An 18,265-nucleotide genomic window follows, 5' to 3' on the forward strand; every position below is an offset into this window, starting at 1 on the left:
TTCAGCCTCCGCACCGGCTTTACTCGTGCGCCAAAAACACGCAATAATGATCAGCACATGCGCAGCTAAAGTGCACATGTTAAAATACACGTGCATTCGCTTTAGGGCGTGCGGAAGAGCCGCTGGCTAAGGACTTTCCTTCTGGCGCTCGGGGCATCAGCAGGAGCTTGTTTCCCGACCAAACTGGTTTCGCACCGCCAATTAATTCGACTGAAAGCGAGAAGGGGAAATAAAAGACCGAGAGTGTTGGTGCTCGCTCGTTCGAGCCCCGGCCGGCGCGATCCTTCGGGCAATATCGGGCCCAAATTCATTCGCATTGTGTTTACAGCGAGCTTAAATTTCGATCGAATAAATCGCGGGCGAAAAAGACCCCGGTTTTTTCCAATTTTTATGTCAAAACTTCCGATTTTATCATAGCAGCCGAATCGAATTAGAAAATCCAAAAAAATCACGCATTTCAAGAACCTCAAAAAATAACGAAAAATCTTTAAATTATTATACCGAAATAATATCTTTAAAAACTCCAAAATTTTAACGAATTTTATTCCTCAATTCAAGGACGCGGAACATAAGCGACTGAGAATCGAGCTAAATATCATTACGTCTCCGTGCTCAGGATGTGGCGCAGTGCGTACGAAAATAGCAGGCCGCGTCAAAGTGATAAAAAACGAGTTAAAAAATCATATTGTTCCATAGGAAACGCTAATACGAAATAGAATAGAACAAAACGAAATAAAGTAGAATAGAATACGAAATAAAAAGAATTTCAACATTACGAGCGAACCTGAAAGCGACAGGAAATGGATAAATCATGAAACCATCTTTGGCTGCGTGTGTGGAATAAGGTTGATCATTTTTTACGCCAGAAAGCATTCTCAATGAATCCCGAATCCGTAAATTTATAAATTGAGCAAAAAAAAAAAAAATGGAAAAATGAGCGACCTAAAAGAGACCAAAATTGAATTATCAACTGAGTGACTCGAACCCGACGATTCTGACCAAAAAAACTTCGATTTATTGCTCCTCATACTTTTTACTTGGTTTAACAAAATGTTTGCTTGAATCTGCATCATCGAGTTGACTCAACGGTATCTGATCAATGATTCCCAAGTCTCCTCGCGTCACCCAATAACTGGTGTCAACATTAACCATTTTTTTCCATTACTTCAAAAACATTCGATTATGCCAGTTTGAGGAACCAAAAATTTCCATCGAATCGAACGAAATTCGATTCGGCCCAAAAAATTTTTCTCTCTCCACAGAACCCTAAAAATCGTCAAGTAAAAATATATTTTCATGAATTAATAACCAGCAAATCCGTATTAGTTTCGTGCCAAGTATATCAAGCATGAAAGATGAGAAGGAGAGTCGATGACGGAATTAACAGCAGGTACGAGAGTTTGGGAGCACGATAAACCCTTTTCCTGGCGGTGCGTATACAGTATTACACCATATGAGAGATCCATAGCTCTGTAACATGATATAGCTTTGCATCGACCGAAGGGATAGCGCGTGCTCCGATCCACCGGATGATGTATAATCCCTCTCTCTCTCTCTCCCTCTCCCTCCTCGCTCTCTCTCTCTCTCTCTCTCTCTCTCTCTCTCAAGTTCTCCCTCGAAATATGCTCCATATTTACGTATTCTCTTCTGTATTCCGTTGGGCCGGGATATCCGTTGCAGCTGTCGCTAACCGTCGATGAGAAACACTGAAAATTCACTCCGAATCTGTGCTCTCGATACATTCGAGCGTTTGAGGGACCATTTCTCGTGGTTTTCTGTCAAAAAACTCAGGGTTAATGAAAAATTTCTGTGCTTGGATACTCGGGATCGCCGAAATGTTTTTTCGCGTCAATTTTTATGCTGACACATAAAATTTGATGATTTTTAATATTTAACGAAAAGTATTAATTAAGTAAAGTTCATACTTGGAACAACAAATATTATTTGATTTATAGGAAAATTCAATTTTTCTCCCATAATAATATCACGAATTGCAGCTCGTCACCGCGCTGTCGTAACTCACGTTAATTTTTCAAATTTCACTCTCTCCGAGGGAATGCGGAATTTTTGGTTTTTTTTTAATGTCAAATAATACGCGAAGGTACTACGAGCGCTCTAAATCACTTGAGATTAGACGGAAAAAATGTTGCTGCGATCGATTGAATTTTTTACTCCGAAATATTAGTACGCAGTTCTCGGCTGTTCGACGTCGCATTCGGTGTGCATCATATGGCACACGAATAGCGCGGTTTTCCTTCGAATTGAGGGTTCAAAACTTGAGCACCACTGGGTCAAGGAAGGGCGCGTGCCAAGGGCTAACATCTGCCGCGGTTGCTGGTTTTGCAGCCCCTCGTTTCGTTTCTTCCCAATACGAGGCACCGCCACCATTTCCCAAAGGAGGAGCGAGAGAGGAAGGGAGAGAAGGAGCAAAGTGGAAGAACCATCGAGAATAAGTGAACTTCACGATCCTCGTTTTTGAAACGAACGAACCCTGGAGATCTCAACCACCATTCTTGTCTCCGGTTACAAAACACTTCCGCAGGAAGCAACGGCCTGAGATATTCGATGCATATTTTCGAGAATTTTCCCATTTTATTCGTCGATTGATACTCGCTCGATGGGAGCTCTGCGAAATTCCAATTTCAAGCTCACAAAAGCTGGACGATCATTTGAAGTTTGAACCATAAAAAGAACCTTGAGCACTCCGGTGTAAGCTCGAAGTTGTAGTTTTTTCTTTAAACCTCGTTCGAGTCGTTCGGCGGGCTTGTGGGAATAGAAACAAAAAAATGTTTAGCTCCGTGCGAAAATCACGCAGAAATTCTGTCTACGAGCGAACGAAAAAGCCATGAAAATTCAGACACCAGCTGAAAGTAAAGCGGCTTTTTTCCTAATCGAATAAAATGCTACAAAGTTCCAAACGCGTGTTCGAATTCTTACGAATTTTCGATGAGGGATGCGTGCTCCGACGCTCTCTGTGCTCGTTTGCGCTCGGACTCCTCCTTCCAAGGTCCGTTGGCATATGACGGGGCCCTCATTCGGGCCCCTCGGGTGTGCACCGAACCGCAGGCTCTCGTGGCACTACCGGCACATACACATGTGTGTATTTATGGGCTTTTTCATGTGAAATGAACTCTGGATAGGTTCTCACCATTTAAAAAACTTGCACGCAGGTCGAGTGAAAAATAATTCCGCGCTCGCGAAGTTACGATCTTTGTAAAACGATGCTCCAAAGTCTTTATAGAAAATTTCAGAGTTTTTTTATCGAAAATTCCGATGCACGATCGACCATTTTCTCGATTCACTTGTCATCGCAAAAAAACGAGGCCTCGAGATTCTTCCGTGATTATTTTAGGCTGAAAGTGCACAAAAACTTGCGAAATTGTATTCAGCGAATTGTTGAATTACTTCAATCAATCGTTTCTTCCAAATCCCGAAACTTGTCAAAAAAGGAATTTTTTTACATCAAGAATTTGAGAAGCGACAGTTGGGCTGATGAAGCGTTGAATGTCCCGTATCTTTTCGCATGTACGCGTACAGATATACGAGGATAAAGGAGCGAACTACGCGCCGGGGCCTCAGGTAAGCAGCTGCTTTTCTGTTGGCGGGGCTTCGGCTAGTCGGCAACGGGCCCCGCGTGTTCGAATCAGTCCCGGCACAAGCGTCGTGTGAGTAACATGTCGCGCAACGACGAGCGTTGTTTCCGTACGAACGATATTGACTTATTCTCGAAATAATGAAAAACAGGGAATTTTATGAGTGAATGAAAAGTCGCATTTATTTGGCGTCGAGAATCGTGGTTTTGCGAGGATTAAAAGAGGGTAAAAAAGTGGAAAGTTGGAGGTGATTCGATCGATATTTTGGTGAAAACGGTGACGAAGTGTGTGTGCTTTTTATGAGCCGTGTTAACTGGTGATCGTTATTTGTGAATTTTAACGAAACGTTGGCCAAAATGTTGGCCAAAGTGATAGCGTTGACCTGCGCCTTTTGCTTGGTCCAGTGCGATCTTTTGGATCTTTATGTCGAGCACATGGACGAGACGATGAGGACATTAGCGTACAAGAGTAATCATCATCATCCTCGGGATTTGAGCAGTAAAGTGCGAACGAGAAGGAGCAGCGAGGACGAGGCGAACTACTTCAAAATCGGCATGCTGAAGAAACAGCGGTTGGAAGTGGACGAGAATTATTGGAGTATTCCGAAGGAGAAGAGGAAGACTAGCGAAAAGAAAACGTCGATGGATTACGACGCTCTTGAATTTCCGAATGAGAGAGACCAGCCCCAGGAGGCCGATCGGTACGACCTGATTGACGAGTATTTGAGAAACGCATCAAAAATCATCCGCGATCAATGGAGAAACTCGAACTCGGGGGCGGAGGCCGAATCCATGGAAGAAAAGAGCCAAAAGGAAAGCGAGCGCCTCGCATCCCCCGGGAAAAACGCCGCGAGAAACGACACGTGGTACAAAAGAGCAAAAGAATACGAGGCGCCCGGCAACAAAGGTCCCGGGGGCACGAAACCTCCGCCGGAGATCGAGAAACAACAGGAAAATTTCCATCTCGAATTCGAAGAAAGAGCGAAGCGCGACGCCAAAGAACCGGCTAATTTTACGCGACAAGAAATCCTCGACGACGATGCTCACGTTTCGCTCGAATGGGATCCCAGTGACGATGAAATTGTGACCTTCAGAGTTATCGCGAAAACCCTCGGATACGTGGGCATCGGATTCAACGACAAGAGCCACATGATGGGAGCTGATATTCTCATTGGTTGGGTCGACGATCACACCGGAGCTGTCAATCTTTTGGTAAATTTACTTTCATACCTTAATAAACAAATTTCCCTACTCGAAGGTTCATTTGAACCTCCCCCGCATGATTTCTATTCGTCATCGTAGGTCATTACAATTCTTACAAACCGTTGTTACGCTTAACTTTGATCGAACTTTGATCGAAAATGAGGTGACTGAAATCGTGCATTACCGGACTCTACAAAAAAGTTTTTTCTGTCCTAAAGTTCATTTCACGATTTTCTGGTTAACTGTGCACAAAAGCGACGAAAAAATACTTATATTTCACATAAAATTTGTTTTTGTGATAATTATACTGATGATACTAATTTTCATGTTTACATAAGAATTTTCATTAATTTTCATACATTAAAAAATGTCCCGCGATAAAAGTGGGGTTCTGTCATTGTCACAGTGTGTCTCGCCAGATGGCACTTTAGTGATGAATAGCAATCAGATGTTTCGTGAACAAGCAGATAACGTGATTTACATTGAACAACTTCTTCTTTTTTTTTTTTTTTTAATTCTTATTTTTTATCTTCATTTTTGAATAATTTTCCACTTTTGTTGCAAGCTACTTTGATATTTAAAATGAATCAAAATAATAGACATTTATATTTGTATGGTATCGTTACAAAAGAAAAATCGAAATGACTGATTTTGAAAAATATCGTTCAAACCTCCTCCCGGATGCAGAAGCAAACTTTTTCATGCCATGTAATATTTCTTCGTTCAAACATGATCCAACCCACGAAATTTCGTACTTAAATGTCAATATCAAATTTTGCGTCGACCCGTGTTATCGACACGACGAGTATTCCGTTGGCTCGATGATTTACGCTGATGAACACCAGGATGTTAGGAATTCACCGCAATTTTTTTCTCGCCTGTGTAACGCGTGAATAAATAAACAAGCATAGTTCAAATCTCATGATTTACTAGCGCTCGGAATTGGGATATTACTTCAGTAGGATCGCCTCTATAGCTGTATCGCATTCGACTTCATTCATTCAATCGATAAAGGACAAAAGATTTTATGACCGGTTTGAGGCTCGCATAAGATGGTGGGCCGCAGGATTTAATTGGGATTCTTCCAAAAGAAGAACAAACGTGGACCGAGGAAGGAGAAGGAGCAGGAGGAGAAAGAGAGAGAAAAGAGCACAGATGTTGGGGAGCGAAAGTATGCGCGGAGACGAAGAAGAAGCGGACGGAAGGTCAGTCTGTGAAAGCGAGAGAGGCCCAAAGAAGCAAGGCCCAGGATCAGCGGGACTCAAAAGAAGAGGAACCTGCTTCGCTCGTTCGACTGTGCGAGGCCTTACATCTCAGCACATCGCTAACTCACCTTCCCCCTCTCGTGCCTCTTTTTCTCTTTCCGTTCCCAGAATCCCTAATCGTCATTAAATTTATTTCCGTAGCGACTCCGCTCCCGCGAGTATCGGGATACTTCGCACAGGGATTCGTTCTCACACCGTGAAACTCGTCCTCAAAGACTTCGAGACAAAAAATAAAGCGGAGATAACTGACCCCGAAATAACGAAAGACAACAAACTCTGGGGAGACTCTGAATCGGTTCGGGGCTCGTCTTAAAAACACCAGTTAATTACGACTCATGAATTTCGATACAATGTTTCCATTGAAATTCGAAAAGAAAGGACGAAAGCTTGCAAGACTTTGCAACTCAATCGTACGAACGTAAGGGAAAGAGGCAGAAAACGATTGGGTCCTCGCTGCTCGGTGCCACTTCGAGAATCTGCTGGGAATCTATGAGAAAAACATTCCCAAGAAAATATTTCATCGGTTGAAGATAGAACGGAGTGAAAAGGATTTAAATTAAACGATATAAAGCGTCGTCGTTGAGCGGTGCTCTTTCCGATCGATCGAGATAACGTCACGATAAATTTACGTCCGAGTTTCGACGATAGATCTCTGAGCCGCGATGCCAGGCTCCGGCCAACCACGAAATTATTCAAATCTCCTGTCACCCATTATTTCTCACGAGGCGTCCGGCGAGCCTCGAAGAAAAATAGTGCGCTCTACGCAACGGAGATTCCGTCGGAGACGCTCGCAAATAATCCGCTCGAAAAAGTTCGCAGGCGTTTCGATCTGCAGCGCAGAAAAGCTCGTCGTCGGGGCCCCGCTCAAGGGCCACGCTTTACGAGCGATAATGAGAGAAGACCGGGCGCGAGTGCGCTCGCAAAGCGCACGCGAGCATCGCGCGATGCTTTGTTCGAAACTCAATGAGTCAAGAGCTGCGCAGAACCTCCGGAGAAGCGCGAGTCCCAGTCAAGGCCTCGAGACATCCAGGGTAAGGCCCCCCGTCGAGGAAGCTCGCGATGCGAATCGTGCACCGGTTAGTCAAGCCTCCGGAGCTCCTCGCCTCCCGGGAATTACTCGCCGCGCAGGTTCGTCATTTTTTCTACGCTGCCTCAAGCCCCTCCCGCACCGCGAACAGATCTGGACCCTCCGCCGTTAAAAAACGCGGTAAAAAGTAACTCGAACGGGGAAATTGCAGAGGCACACGCACCGGGAGCAGGATCGAACGATTTTCATCCGCTCTTACTGCGTTTTTCCACTTCCGAGAAGTTTTTTCAATCGCAAACAAATCTCCATTATTTGTTATTACTACGAACGAAATTTCGCCTGGAGATACAACTTTTTTCGGATCTCAACCATTCGACAATACCTCGGCGAACGCGGAGCAATAACAACGCGAAAAATGCTCGTCGTTTCATCGTCGCTCAGCACGCTTCCTCCGCGAGCGAGGATCGCTCGGTCGCGTTCGAAAAAAATACTGCGGCATTTTGGAATCGAAAAGATTTCAACGTATTCGAAAAATGCCGAATTATTTACACGGGAACTTGGAAGCGAGAGTCGCCGTGGATCCTAGCAACGTAATACCAATTTGGAAGCGAGGAGCCAGGCCACTTCATAAGCTGCACGGACTACACGAGGATTTAAACGAAAGCGAAAAACCACAGAGAATCGTAACAGAGAACTCCGATCGCGCAGGGATTCATCTTTCAGAATTTCTTTCCAAAGAACCAGCAATGAAATTCCAGCGAGACCCTCGTCGAACCGCCTCACTTTTGGCTCTTAAAGACCAGAAAGACCGAAGGGGGATCCTTTTATTCCACTTTTCCCCGAGCACTCGCAGAATCCTGCCCGCTCGAATGGCCCTGTATTCTTACAGCTGCTCTCGCTCTCCTGAGCCGCTCCTTCGTTCTTGCCAGGTGGCAAGAACGAAAATTTAAGGCAACGCGCGCCCGAGGATTCGGAGAAAAATAAAAATATCCAAAGCTGCAGCACCTCGTGCCAGCAGCTTTGGACAAAATATCGAATAATTCCCATCAAAAACATGGTGAAACGACGAAAACGTCGGTCCACGAACGAGTTAACGAACGTTTTTTTCGTGGCTGCTCTGCGTCCCATTGAAGCTTTTAAAACTCGAGTTGAAACATCACCGCCGGGCCCCATCCGAGAGAAACGTGGCAAGGAAACATCGAGGTTTCACAGGGATTTGAAAAAACGTTTGAATTCTAAAACATCCGGCGTGTCGGAGGGTGCGTGCGTTCCGCCACAAGGTTAACGGCCCTTTCGCCCGGTAATATGTGAGAAAATGCCCTTCCGAACTCATCTGGCCGGAACAGTGCGTTGCCGGATACGCGGACAGAGTCGAGCGGCATCTCGAGGAACGATCAGTGCTCATCAGGGCTTGAAAATAATTATGCATTGTGCGCCAACCGATTTTTTCATCTTCATTTCGCTCTACCACCGCGCCTAATACTTCGCTTTTTTATACTGTGATTCCAGGATTCCCATGGAATTCAGGAGGCTAACGCTTCGCCGGTTACCGATCTTTCGCAGGACGTCGAGGTTCTCGAGGGCTATCAAAATGGCACTCACACGTCCATTACTTTCTGGAGGAAATGGGAAACTTGCGATCCCCAGGATCGTCGATTGTCGGTAAATATTCTCAACGAATCCGTCGAAAAAATGAGCTTTGACATTCGTCAAAATTCGGGTCGATAAAATATTCCGTTTCGGTTGACAAAAAGCACGGGGGAAACAGTATTTTGAAAAAATAGAAAAAAATTTACAGCAGAATATCGAATCGTCGTAAAACTGCGATTGCGGTTTTCCAAAAGGCCCCAAGCGAGTCTCTAGGCCCTCGCCAAAATCCTTTCTACACTCGTTCCCCTCTCATTTATAATTTACGTGTTTCTCGCCACATCTTTATGGCCACCGCTCGCGGATCCCGCCTGAATTCTCAACGTGGCGTTTTAGCCACTTCGCTCTGGGATCCCCACCCCTCAAACCCGCTGCGGGCCTCGACGGAATCCTTTCTGGCCGGCCAGACGCGAATAACCAGAAGGCCATTGAAATGTTTTTAATTGGAGAATCCAAATGTGTCGAGACACGGAGATTAGCGATTGGGATTTACAACGATCGTTGTAAACAAAACTAAATTTTATAACTATTTTTTTTCATCGAGTTTTTTCAATCCGATTTGCCGACAGAGGATCAAAAATCGATTAAATTTAGTATTTTTTTTCATCGAGAAATAAGCCTTTCAAAATGCCAATAAAAAGGCCACAAAATAATGAAATTTTCGAATCCTATTCAGGCCGACAATATCCGAGTACTCTGGGCATTCAACGAAAACGATCCAGAGTTGAATACCGGGGTTTGGCATGGTGAAAAACGGGGCGGAAGAGCCTTAAGGCTCAGGGCACCCGGACTGAAGGCATCGCCACCGGTCAACCCGGACTCTCGTCACTGGGACATAAAACTTAATCGGTTCGCGGTGACCGAGAATCAGGACACGGTTTACTGGTGCAAAATATTCACAGCGCCACCACTTACGAAGAAATATCACATGATCGGGGTGAGCATTTTCGAACGAGATTCCATTTAAAAATGACATCGATGCGGAGCATTGAGATTGGTGTTGACTCTGAAAAAAGACTCGAAATCGATTTTTTTCGCACTTGTGATTTTTCAAACAGTACGAGCCTCTGGTTGAAAAAGCGAATCTTGGTTTGGTCCACCATATGATTCTCTACGAATGTGCCTCAACGCTGCCAATTTTGGGACAGCACGCCAGGTTGGCCGGGGCACCGTGCTACGGATCGACGATGCCTCGGGAATGGGACTCTTGTATCCAGCCTGTGGTTGCTTGGGCACGTGGGAGCAGAGGTGAATATAAGTTAAACGGGAATTCAAGCTGGAGAATCAGACATTTTTGTCAATAGCGACAGAGTCACTGGGAGATAAACAAAAAGACTTTTAAACATTCATGAATTTCATGAATTCATTTTAAAAAATATTTTACGATCGAACGATTGTGTTAATTCGATTCGGTGAAAAGGGAATTGATGAAATACATTTTAAAAAGTGTCCTAACGATCGACGAAAATCTCACTTTTTCGACATTTTTCTTCCTCAACAGGCGAATGGTTCGCCGAAGACGTCGGAATCCCAATCGCCGAGCACATCGAAGGCTCGTACTACATGCTCGAAGTGCACTACAACAATCCCGGCCTCAAAAGTGCTATCGACAGCAGCGGTGTCAGACTCCACCTGACTCCGAACTTGAGGCCCAAAGAAGCCGGCATCCTTGTGACCGGAGTCGCCGTCAACCCTCTGCACATGGTACCGCCGCGACAAAAGGAATACGCTACTGCTGGCTATTGCACGCCGACGTGCACCAACACTGTAAGCATAATCGAGACAAACAGCGATCTTTCGGGCAAGCGAGATGTGCTCGCGATTTTATTTTGCATTTTCTGTTGTCTTCGAGTCAATCGAAATCTTAATAATACTTTCGGAGTCCCTAAGCTTCAGAAGAGAAGAGAGATTCAGCTAGGAACGAAGATTTCGATTTTTTGATTTTAAATTAAGTAAGAAAATAATATCAGATGTAAATTTTAGTGAAAAATGACCACGATCTTTCACAATGAGACTGAAAATCCTCTCAAAATATTCGAAAGTAAAGTTTCCAGCATTTCTTGAACAAAATTCAAACACGTTTTGAATTCCAGCCAGAGGACGCAATATTTTCAAGAAAACGTGCTAATTCGAATAATCAATTGATCAAAAGAGAATCGGTTACTGAAATGAGTTTTTACTCGTGAACCCACCACCTTGATTTCTGCTTCTGAGAACCAATTTAAGGCATTCCTTTCACGAACCCGAATATTCTGCAAATAACTGATTTTAAATTACAATAAAGTCAAAGTGCGAGTAGATTGGCGAAATTTCAGATGAGGTTATCGAATATTTAACGAAGAATTAAAACTTAAAAAATTGTAAAATTTATACAGGAGCGTCGAAATTTCGAGTGCCCCAATTTGCGTCACCGAGAAATACGTTCACGCGAAAGGGATGCCTTAAGATTGAAATGTTAAATAAAATTTATTGTTTCCATATTATTTTGACTTTCGTACGCGATTGAATGTATTTTTTTCACTTCCAACTTGTCGAATAGTAAAAAGCAAACGTTACACGAAAACTCGTTCGAGCAGTTCTAAAGATGCAAGGATTTGCAATCTCCTGACCTAATTCGATCGGTTTTTTACAGCTTTTTCCGGAGGACGGTGTGAACGCCATTTCGGTGGTGCTCCACTCCCACCTCGCCGGCCGTCGAATGAGCCTGAAGCACATTCGCGAGGGCAAAGAATTGCCGAACATAGTTCGTGAGAATCATTTCGATTTTGACTATCAGCAATCGCACAGTCTCGATGAGGAGGTCAAAATAATGCCCGGTGACGAGCTCGTCACCGAGTGTGTTTACGGAACCCAAGATCGGACGACGCCAACACTGGGCGGTTACGCAGCGACGCAGGAAATGTGTCTCGCATTCATCGTTTATTATCCGAGGACCGAGCTCGCGGGTTGTTACAGCATAACACCGGCCAAGGATTTGTTCAGGACGCTCGGGGTGCACAGTTTTAAGGGGATAACGATGGACCATTTGGAGAAGCTTTTCCTGACCACCGGGTAAATAAACATCATCAATTTTCGTTCAGATTTCTGCATTTTACAAAACCTCGTGGAAGGAAAAGAGCACAAGGTTTTAAATTTCTCGTTTTCCCATTCAGAACCGAAGCAGTCGCGCTGCCGACGAGTTTGCAGCAGCAACTTCCGGCGTACCAGGAAGCCCCGAGGAACGACGAGCTCGACGCAACGATAATAAAGGAAGCAGAAACGGCTTTGCGAGCAATGAGAGATTATTCCGAATCGGATCCGGATCGCGACAACGTTTTCGCGAGGCTAATCATCGAAGACCCTGAAGAATTTCGAGGTCGTACACTCTCCGAACACATGTTGGCGCTCCCGTGGTCCGAAGAGCTTTTGGCACGATCGATCGAGGACAGTTTATACCACGGAAGACACATGACCTTCTGTAGGAAGAGGGACGACAAATTGGCACTCGTGAGTTACAATTTTCTCGAAACTTTATCGCCCAAAATCAGTTTCGTACCAAAAAGCAAAAAATAAATTATTTTTTAAACTAGTTCGGCCGTTCTGTAACTAATCAAGTTTGCAACTACTTTGTGATTATTAAATTCAAGTATAAATTATTAATACAATAAACAAACACTTACATCGAGAATACTTTCGTCATAAGAATTTAATAAACTGCATTAAAAATATCATAAAATATCAAATTTATACTTCAACTTGACTAGTTTTTATTTTATTGGAGAACATTTTATTGGGAACATTTTTATTGGGCGAAAGAAAGTTTCCATCGGTGCAATGGCACCGAGGAAAAGGGATGGTCGATTATTCTTTTAAAAAACGCGAAACTACTAGACAAATGAAAGCACGTGAATCAGTCTTAAAAATAAATTTAATGAAATTCCCACGATTCCCGAATTTGCCCGAAGTTCAATCAGCTGTTACCAGCAGTCGAACGTAATGACTGGCATCCACTTTCGAAACGTCAAAAACTCAAGTTTTTTCATGTTTTCTTTCTTAAAAGCCTCGTAAGGTAATGTTTTTTTTTAAAGGAGTGAAATCTGTGATAAATTTTCTTCACGGTATAAACTTTTCCGAAGCTCGAGCACCGTAAAATTTTTTCACAATTAATATTCAATTAAATCAAAATTATTCAAAATTTTGCTCCGTAAGAGACACGGAACTGTGCTAATCGTTATCAGTGGACCTTAAATTATCATTTGCCTAAAAAAAAATGGAGCTTCACCGTACTTAATTGAACAGCCGAACTACTTTAACTGTCAAGTGCTTACAAGCGATTTTTTAACAATCTTTCATTCTTTTCGCAGCCTGCAGACATTCAAATGTTTCCAAACTTCACGGCCTTGCCTGAGCCCGAAGCAGTAAATTGCAGCAGTTTCCGCTTGACTTCCGGTGCAAATGCGTTAGACCGAAATTTTCTGATGATCTCCATCGTCATCTATGCTCTCAGTGTATCATTGCTGTAGACATTCCACTGTAGAAAGAACAAAGAGAAACCTCAGGCGCTAAGCCTCGACCCCGTGTACATTTACTCATCGAAATCATTGTAAATTCCTTCCCCAATCTATTTATTTTTTCTACACAAAACGCGTGCTTTAGTTCTGTATACTATTTCGTTTAATAAGACCGTTCGAAACTGGTCAAGAATAAACAAATGATTTATTGCCTCACGTATTAGTTCCTCAAACATTTCACGAGGATGAAACAAAGTCGAAAACGAAAGGCTGAATTCCCCGTGGAAAAGCGAACACGAAAAAACAAACATTTCACTCGTTCTCGTTGAAAATATATTCAATATATTTAACATTATTTTCTCATTATTTCAAGCCACTTGTGTTTCCACGGGGAAAGGGAGGACGACGAAATTTTTGAAAAATTTTGGCGCTGCACAATATTTTATTAATATTGTTAATATAATAAAAATGTAAATATATTTATAAGCAATTATTATTTCTATTATTATCATCATCACGTTATCATCAGCGAGAGTAAAAAGGAGTGAACGCCTGAGAACAAAACGCCTCTGTAATGCGTCTGTAAAATAAAATAAAATTGATGTACTATTTAAAAAAATAATGAGCAAAATAACTGAATTATTCTTCCCCAATTGGAATGATTTTAAAATTAAATTAAACAACCGTTGATCCGCGAAGGGAAGTACGCAAATTCATTGAAAATAATCGAGTCAATGCTTCCAACGAAAAACAATATTTGTGAGATTAATTCTTTCGAATTAATCTCTTCGACGTTCTTCGTTGGTGTGAAAATATAAAGAGAAAAATAAAGGAAAGCAACGGCAAAAAAGGAGCTCTCATCGATTCATCGTCGAACTCCGGACGAGTGCAATTTTCCACGTGAACGAATAACCCGTCTTGGATATATAGCCTCGACAATAAGGACGCTTTAAGCAAAGCCGCACCCTTTACGAGCCATTCGGAAAAACTCGTGGTATATTACACGCCCCCGTTTGAATTTTCACGCACCAACGAACGACTCGGAAGGCTATTCATAAAACGAGTTGCGTGTCCCATGTGGCAAGCGCTGATAACGAGAGATTGCGCTTTTATCAAATTACTGCACGGTGGACCACTGGTGCGCCCTCGGTTCGGGGTATAAAAGGAGCTTCCCTCGAGACTTCTATCGTCAAAAGGTTCTCGGTGGAGCACCGGGGAAGAAGCAACTACGAGGAGAGCTCGAGACGAGCAAAACAACGCTGATTTCGAGAAGAGAAAATCGAAATTTCTGTCGCCTACTCTACACCTTGAAAACCGCGGATTTTAAAATCCTCGTCCAACCGTAAGTCGAGCTCTTTGATGCGCACCTGCTCCAAACTACTCAAAATCGCTTTGGAAACTTGCTCTTTTTTCGTTTAGACAAAATGAGACGGACGAGACACGTCGTGTTGCCCGTGAGATCCTGGCAGTACGTCGGCCTGATGGTGGTTTCACTGGCGTGCCTCACCCTCGGCCTGATATCGAGGGACCGCGGTGGAAGATCGGGAAGCCTCGGGGGATCCGAGCTTATGCACACTGCGCCACACGAGTTAGTTGATTCTTGAAAAATCCGAATTTCCTGCTCTCCGTCACAGAGGTACTTCGATACGCTCGATTTTTTCATATTTTTAGAGTGGACGCCTGCCCAAACAGACACCCCTTCGAGCCGGTGTCCCCTTATGACGAATCGGCACACGGAAGAGGTTTCAAAGATAACGCGGATCAGAACGAAGCTCCCTTTAGCGAGGAGACTAAAAAAATGGAGGTTTCGAGTCGTCGATCGACGGCCACGGGCCGCAGGACCCGGAGCACCGAATCGTCGCGCGTCCGGACCGACAATCCCGACGCTTACCGATCAGGCAGAGTCGAGCGTCTTACTCGCGAATCCAGCCGCTCCCACGAGCGACTTTCCGCCCGTGTTTCCCGCTCGAAATCGTTCGATCTTCGGGAAACGTCGAATCGGATGGATCGGGAAGAATCGAGCGATCGGTACCGCCGATCGGGCTCCGCGGACCGAAGGAATCGAGGGACGTTGAAGGATGTTTCGTCCCGGAGACAAAAACTGATGTCAGAGCGGCGTCGTTTCGACGGGCGCCGCGACGATCGCGTCGCGGAAAGCCGATCAATCGAAGCCCGGTCGCTCGATCGGCGCACAGCCGATTCCGATCGAAGACAACGGAGCCGGAGTGTCGATCGACGCGCAGTTCGATCGGTCCGCGGTAATCGTTTCGATCGACCTGCACCGACTGCTCGATTGCACGACGACCGTTTGGAGCGAACTTCCGAAATGAATCGCATCGACATCCGGTCGCCCGTTCGATCACAAGGACGCAACCTGGTTGAACGACGCGTACAAAATGAGCGAGCCAGTCCCAGGAGCCTCGCCGGTCGGTCGAGCGGGCCGAGAATCGACGTGCGGAAATCGCGGGACGACGATCTCGTTCGAGTCGACACCCGGAGAGTGGGACCGCAAGAACGTAGCGTCTCTCGGTCCGAACGTCAGAAGAGAGAAGCGAGCAGGTCGCCGGCCGACGGACGATCTTCGCGGCACGACGGCGAACGAACTGCTGCTTCGAGGTCGAGACTCCGATCCGAGGAAAGACGAGCTTCCCCTTCAGAAGCAACCGGAGAAAGGGCCTGGATCGATTCCCTGCGACGCGACGTCAGGAGAACTAGAAATTCGGGAATTCGAGGACACCCTGAGCGTAAAGAGCGTTCTGCGAGCCGCGATATGTCGCGAGAAGGTCAAACCTCCGCTGGCAACAGGCACGAACGAAGTCGGGCTTCGTCGATGCGAACCATCCCCGAAACTGCTCGGTCCGGGCGCCTCGCTGCGCGTCGCAGTCCGGAGGAGCGTCGCCAGGATTCGTTGAAACGTTCCATCCCCCAGGAGCTCCGACAAACATCGAGAAACAACGCTGAGCAGCAGCGCCGCACCGAAGCGTCGAGAAGCGCGAGAATCCCGGATTCCGGACGCCTCGCCGCGCGTGGCGAATCACGACGACGACTCGGACCCTCCGCCGGTCGCATACTTCCGCGAGATCTCCGCACAGCTGCTCAAAGCCGCGAAACTTCCGTCCTCGGAGACCCTGGACGGACCTCAGGCCCTTCAAGGTCCTCGGACTCCGCGCGGTCCCGGCGTCTCGCCGTGGCCGAAGTTTCTCGGGAGCGACTCGGACGGTCAACCGATCGAGTTCTGGCACGAGAACCTGGAAGGACCGCAGAACGTCGTGAAACCGGGACGACCTCGCTGCGCCACGATGTCCCGGTGTCCAGAGCGTCGAGAATCAACGGCTCCGGGCGTTCGGCCGATCGCGCTCCCACCCGAGAACTCGGGTCATCGAGCGAACGCCGCGAAACTTCCGACTCGAGGGACTCCGGACGAAGATCCGAGAGGAACTCGGCGCGACGCGTCGCCCGTTTGTCCCGGGCGCCACGAGTCGCCGACTCTGAGCGCCTTGGCCGTTCGGCCGATCGCCGCGGAACATCAAGCCTGAGAGCCTCGAGACGAACGTCCGAAGAAAATTCGCTGCGACGCGAAATCCAACGTTCCAGGGTGTCGAGGATCGCGGCTCCCGAGCGCCGCGAACACCGCGCGATGTCCGAGGGCATCCTTCGTAGGAGCGAACGTTCGATCGAGCGAGGAGTGCAAACGTCGGAGGAGCGACGTGGAGCATCGTCGTTGAGGAGGGAACGCGACGAAGAGTCGAGACGCAACTCCGTAGACCGCCGGAGCTCCGGGACACCCAGGAACTCGAACGTCGAACATCGCGAGCGGCAAGTTTCCCAGGAACTTCGCGAACCTTCCAGCGAAGAGTCTGCCGCCCGCGAACCTCGAATTTCCCGTGAGCAGCGTCCCCGCAGCGAGAGGCCAACGATCGAGGAAAATCGGGCCGCTCGCGACGTAAGAAATCGGCAAATACTTGCGGAACGCCGCCCACCTACCAGCCCGGATTCCCTCACCCGGGGACTTCGAGTCTCCCGTGACCGGAACGCCGTCGATGTGCGCGGCGAGAAACGTATCGAGGAAAACCGCGCTGCCCGTGACGCAAGGAACCGCCGAATCGTTATCGAACGTCCCCGAACCAGTTCCGGGAACATCCCTCCATACCGGGGCGTTGGGAAGCCCTCGAACGTCAAAACCAACGATTACCTTTATCAGGCCCTGGTCCTTGCACTCTGCGCAGTTTACGGGGCTTCGATGTTCCGAGGAAAAGGGGGATTCAGCAGGTAAATTTGCCCGACTCGATCTCACACTTTGACCCGAATTAAGTCCCCCCTTAATTCTCACTGACCGAGCTCGTTTATTTCAGCCTCAGGGACATCGTTTATCCAACAAGCCGTTTCGTTTTGTCCTAAATGGAGAGAATACTGACTCGAGCTTTCGCATACTCGTACGACTCGCCGAAATCAACGGACCTTTTCCTCACTCAACTCTATGTGTCTAGCTAAATAGTTATTAGAACTCGCAGCTGATGGAATACGTAGTTTGAAAATAAATATTCTTTTATGCGTGTCAATATTGTAGAAACTCCGAAAAATCTATATTACATTTAAGGAAAATGTTAACTCATAGCACCTACGCGATGTTACAGTTGAATCCTATCGTATTAAAATTTATTCTAGTAAACATCCAGTCAAACAAAACAACAAATGTACGCGAAGAATTATATTTTTGTCTCTGATGAAATAAAACGTAATGAAGCAAAACCTGAGGCTGCTTAACGACCACACGAGTTCCTCTAGCCTCCAAACTTTCCGAGTGTCATTTTCATTATCCTGATAATCGCAAAGAAAGTCCCAAAAAATTTATCGAAAATTCGATTAAAATGTGTGAGGACTCTGAAGAGTTATCGAATAATCTCGAAGTCGGGATATCGCAACGAAAAAGCAGGATTGTACCGATTAATGAGTCTTTGCAAATAAAATCATCTCACGAGTCGAGAGTAACGAAGATCGAAAAAAATTCATTTCTCGAAAAATCTGGTCAACATCTTCGCAG

General features: G+C 45.8%; 2 protein-coding genes across 2 annotated transcripts; both read left to right on the forward strand.

The window, feature by feature from the left end:
- The first annotated feature begins 3,750 nt into the window (after positions 1 to 3,750).
- Positions 3,751 to 13,825, forward strand: LOC122413164 (MOXD1 homolog 1). Its single transcript, XM_043423331.1, has 8 exons — positions 3,751 to 4,804; positions 8,597 to 8,749; positions 9,411 to 9,671; positions 9,793 to 9,982; positions 10,236 to 10,501; positions 11,367 to 11,785; positions 11,887 to 12,220; positions 13,078 to 13,825. The coding sequence occupies exons 1-8, from the start codon at positions 3,950 to 3,952 to the stop codon at positions 13,234 to 13,236; spliced, it is 2,637 nt and encodes an 878-aa protein (XP_043279266.1). The 5' UTR covers positions 3,751 to 3,949; the 3' UTR covers positions 13,237 to 13,825.
- A 600-nt stretch (positions 13,826 to 14,425) lies between these two features.
- LOC122413162 (zinc finger CCCH domain-containing protein 13-like) lies at positions 14,426 to 17,973 on the forward strand. Its single transcript, XM_043423330.1, has 4 exons — positions 14,426 to 14,566; positions 14,644 to 14,812; positions 14,896 to 17,493; positions 17,577 to 17,973. The coding sequence occupies exons 2-4, from the start codon at positions 14,649 to 14,651 to the stop codon at positions 17,620 to 17,622; spliced, it is 2,808 nt and encodes a 935-aa protein (XP_043279265.1). The 5' UTR covers positions 14,426 to 14,566; positions 14,644 to 14,648; the 3' UTR covers positions 17,623 to 17,973.
- Positions 17,974 to 18,265: the final 292 nt, after the last annotated feature.

This window comes from Venturia canescens, chromosome 7 (assembly GCF_019457755.1).
Source record: "Venturia canescens isolate UGA chromosome 7, ASM1945775v1, whole genome shotgun sequence".
Lineage (NCBI taxonomy): Eukaryota > Metazoa > Arthropoda > Insecta > Hymenoptera > Ichneumonidae > Venturia > Venturia canescens.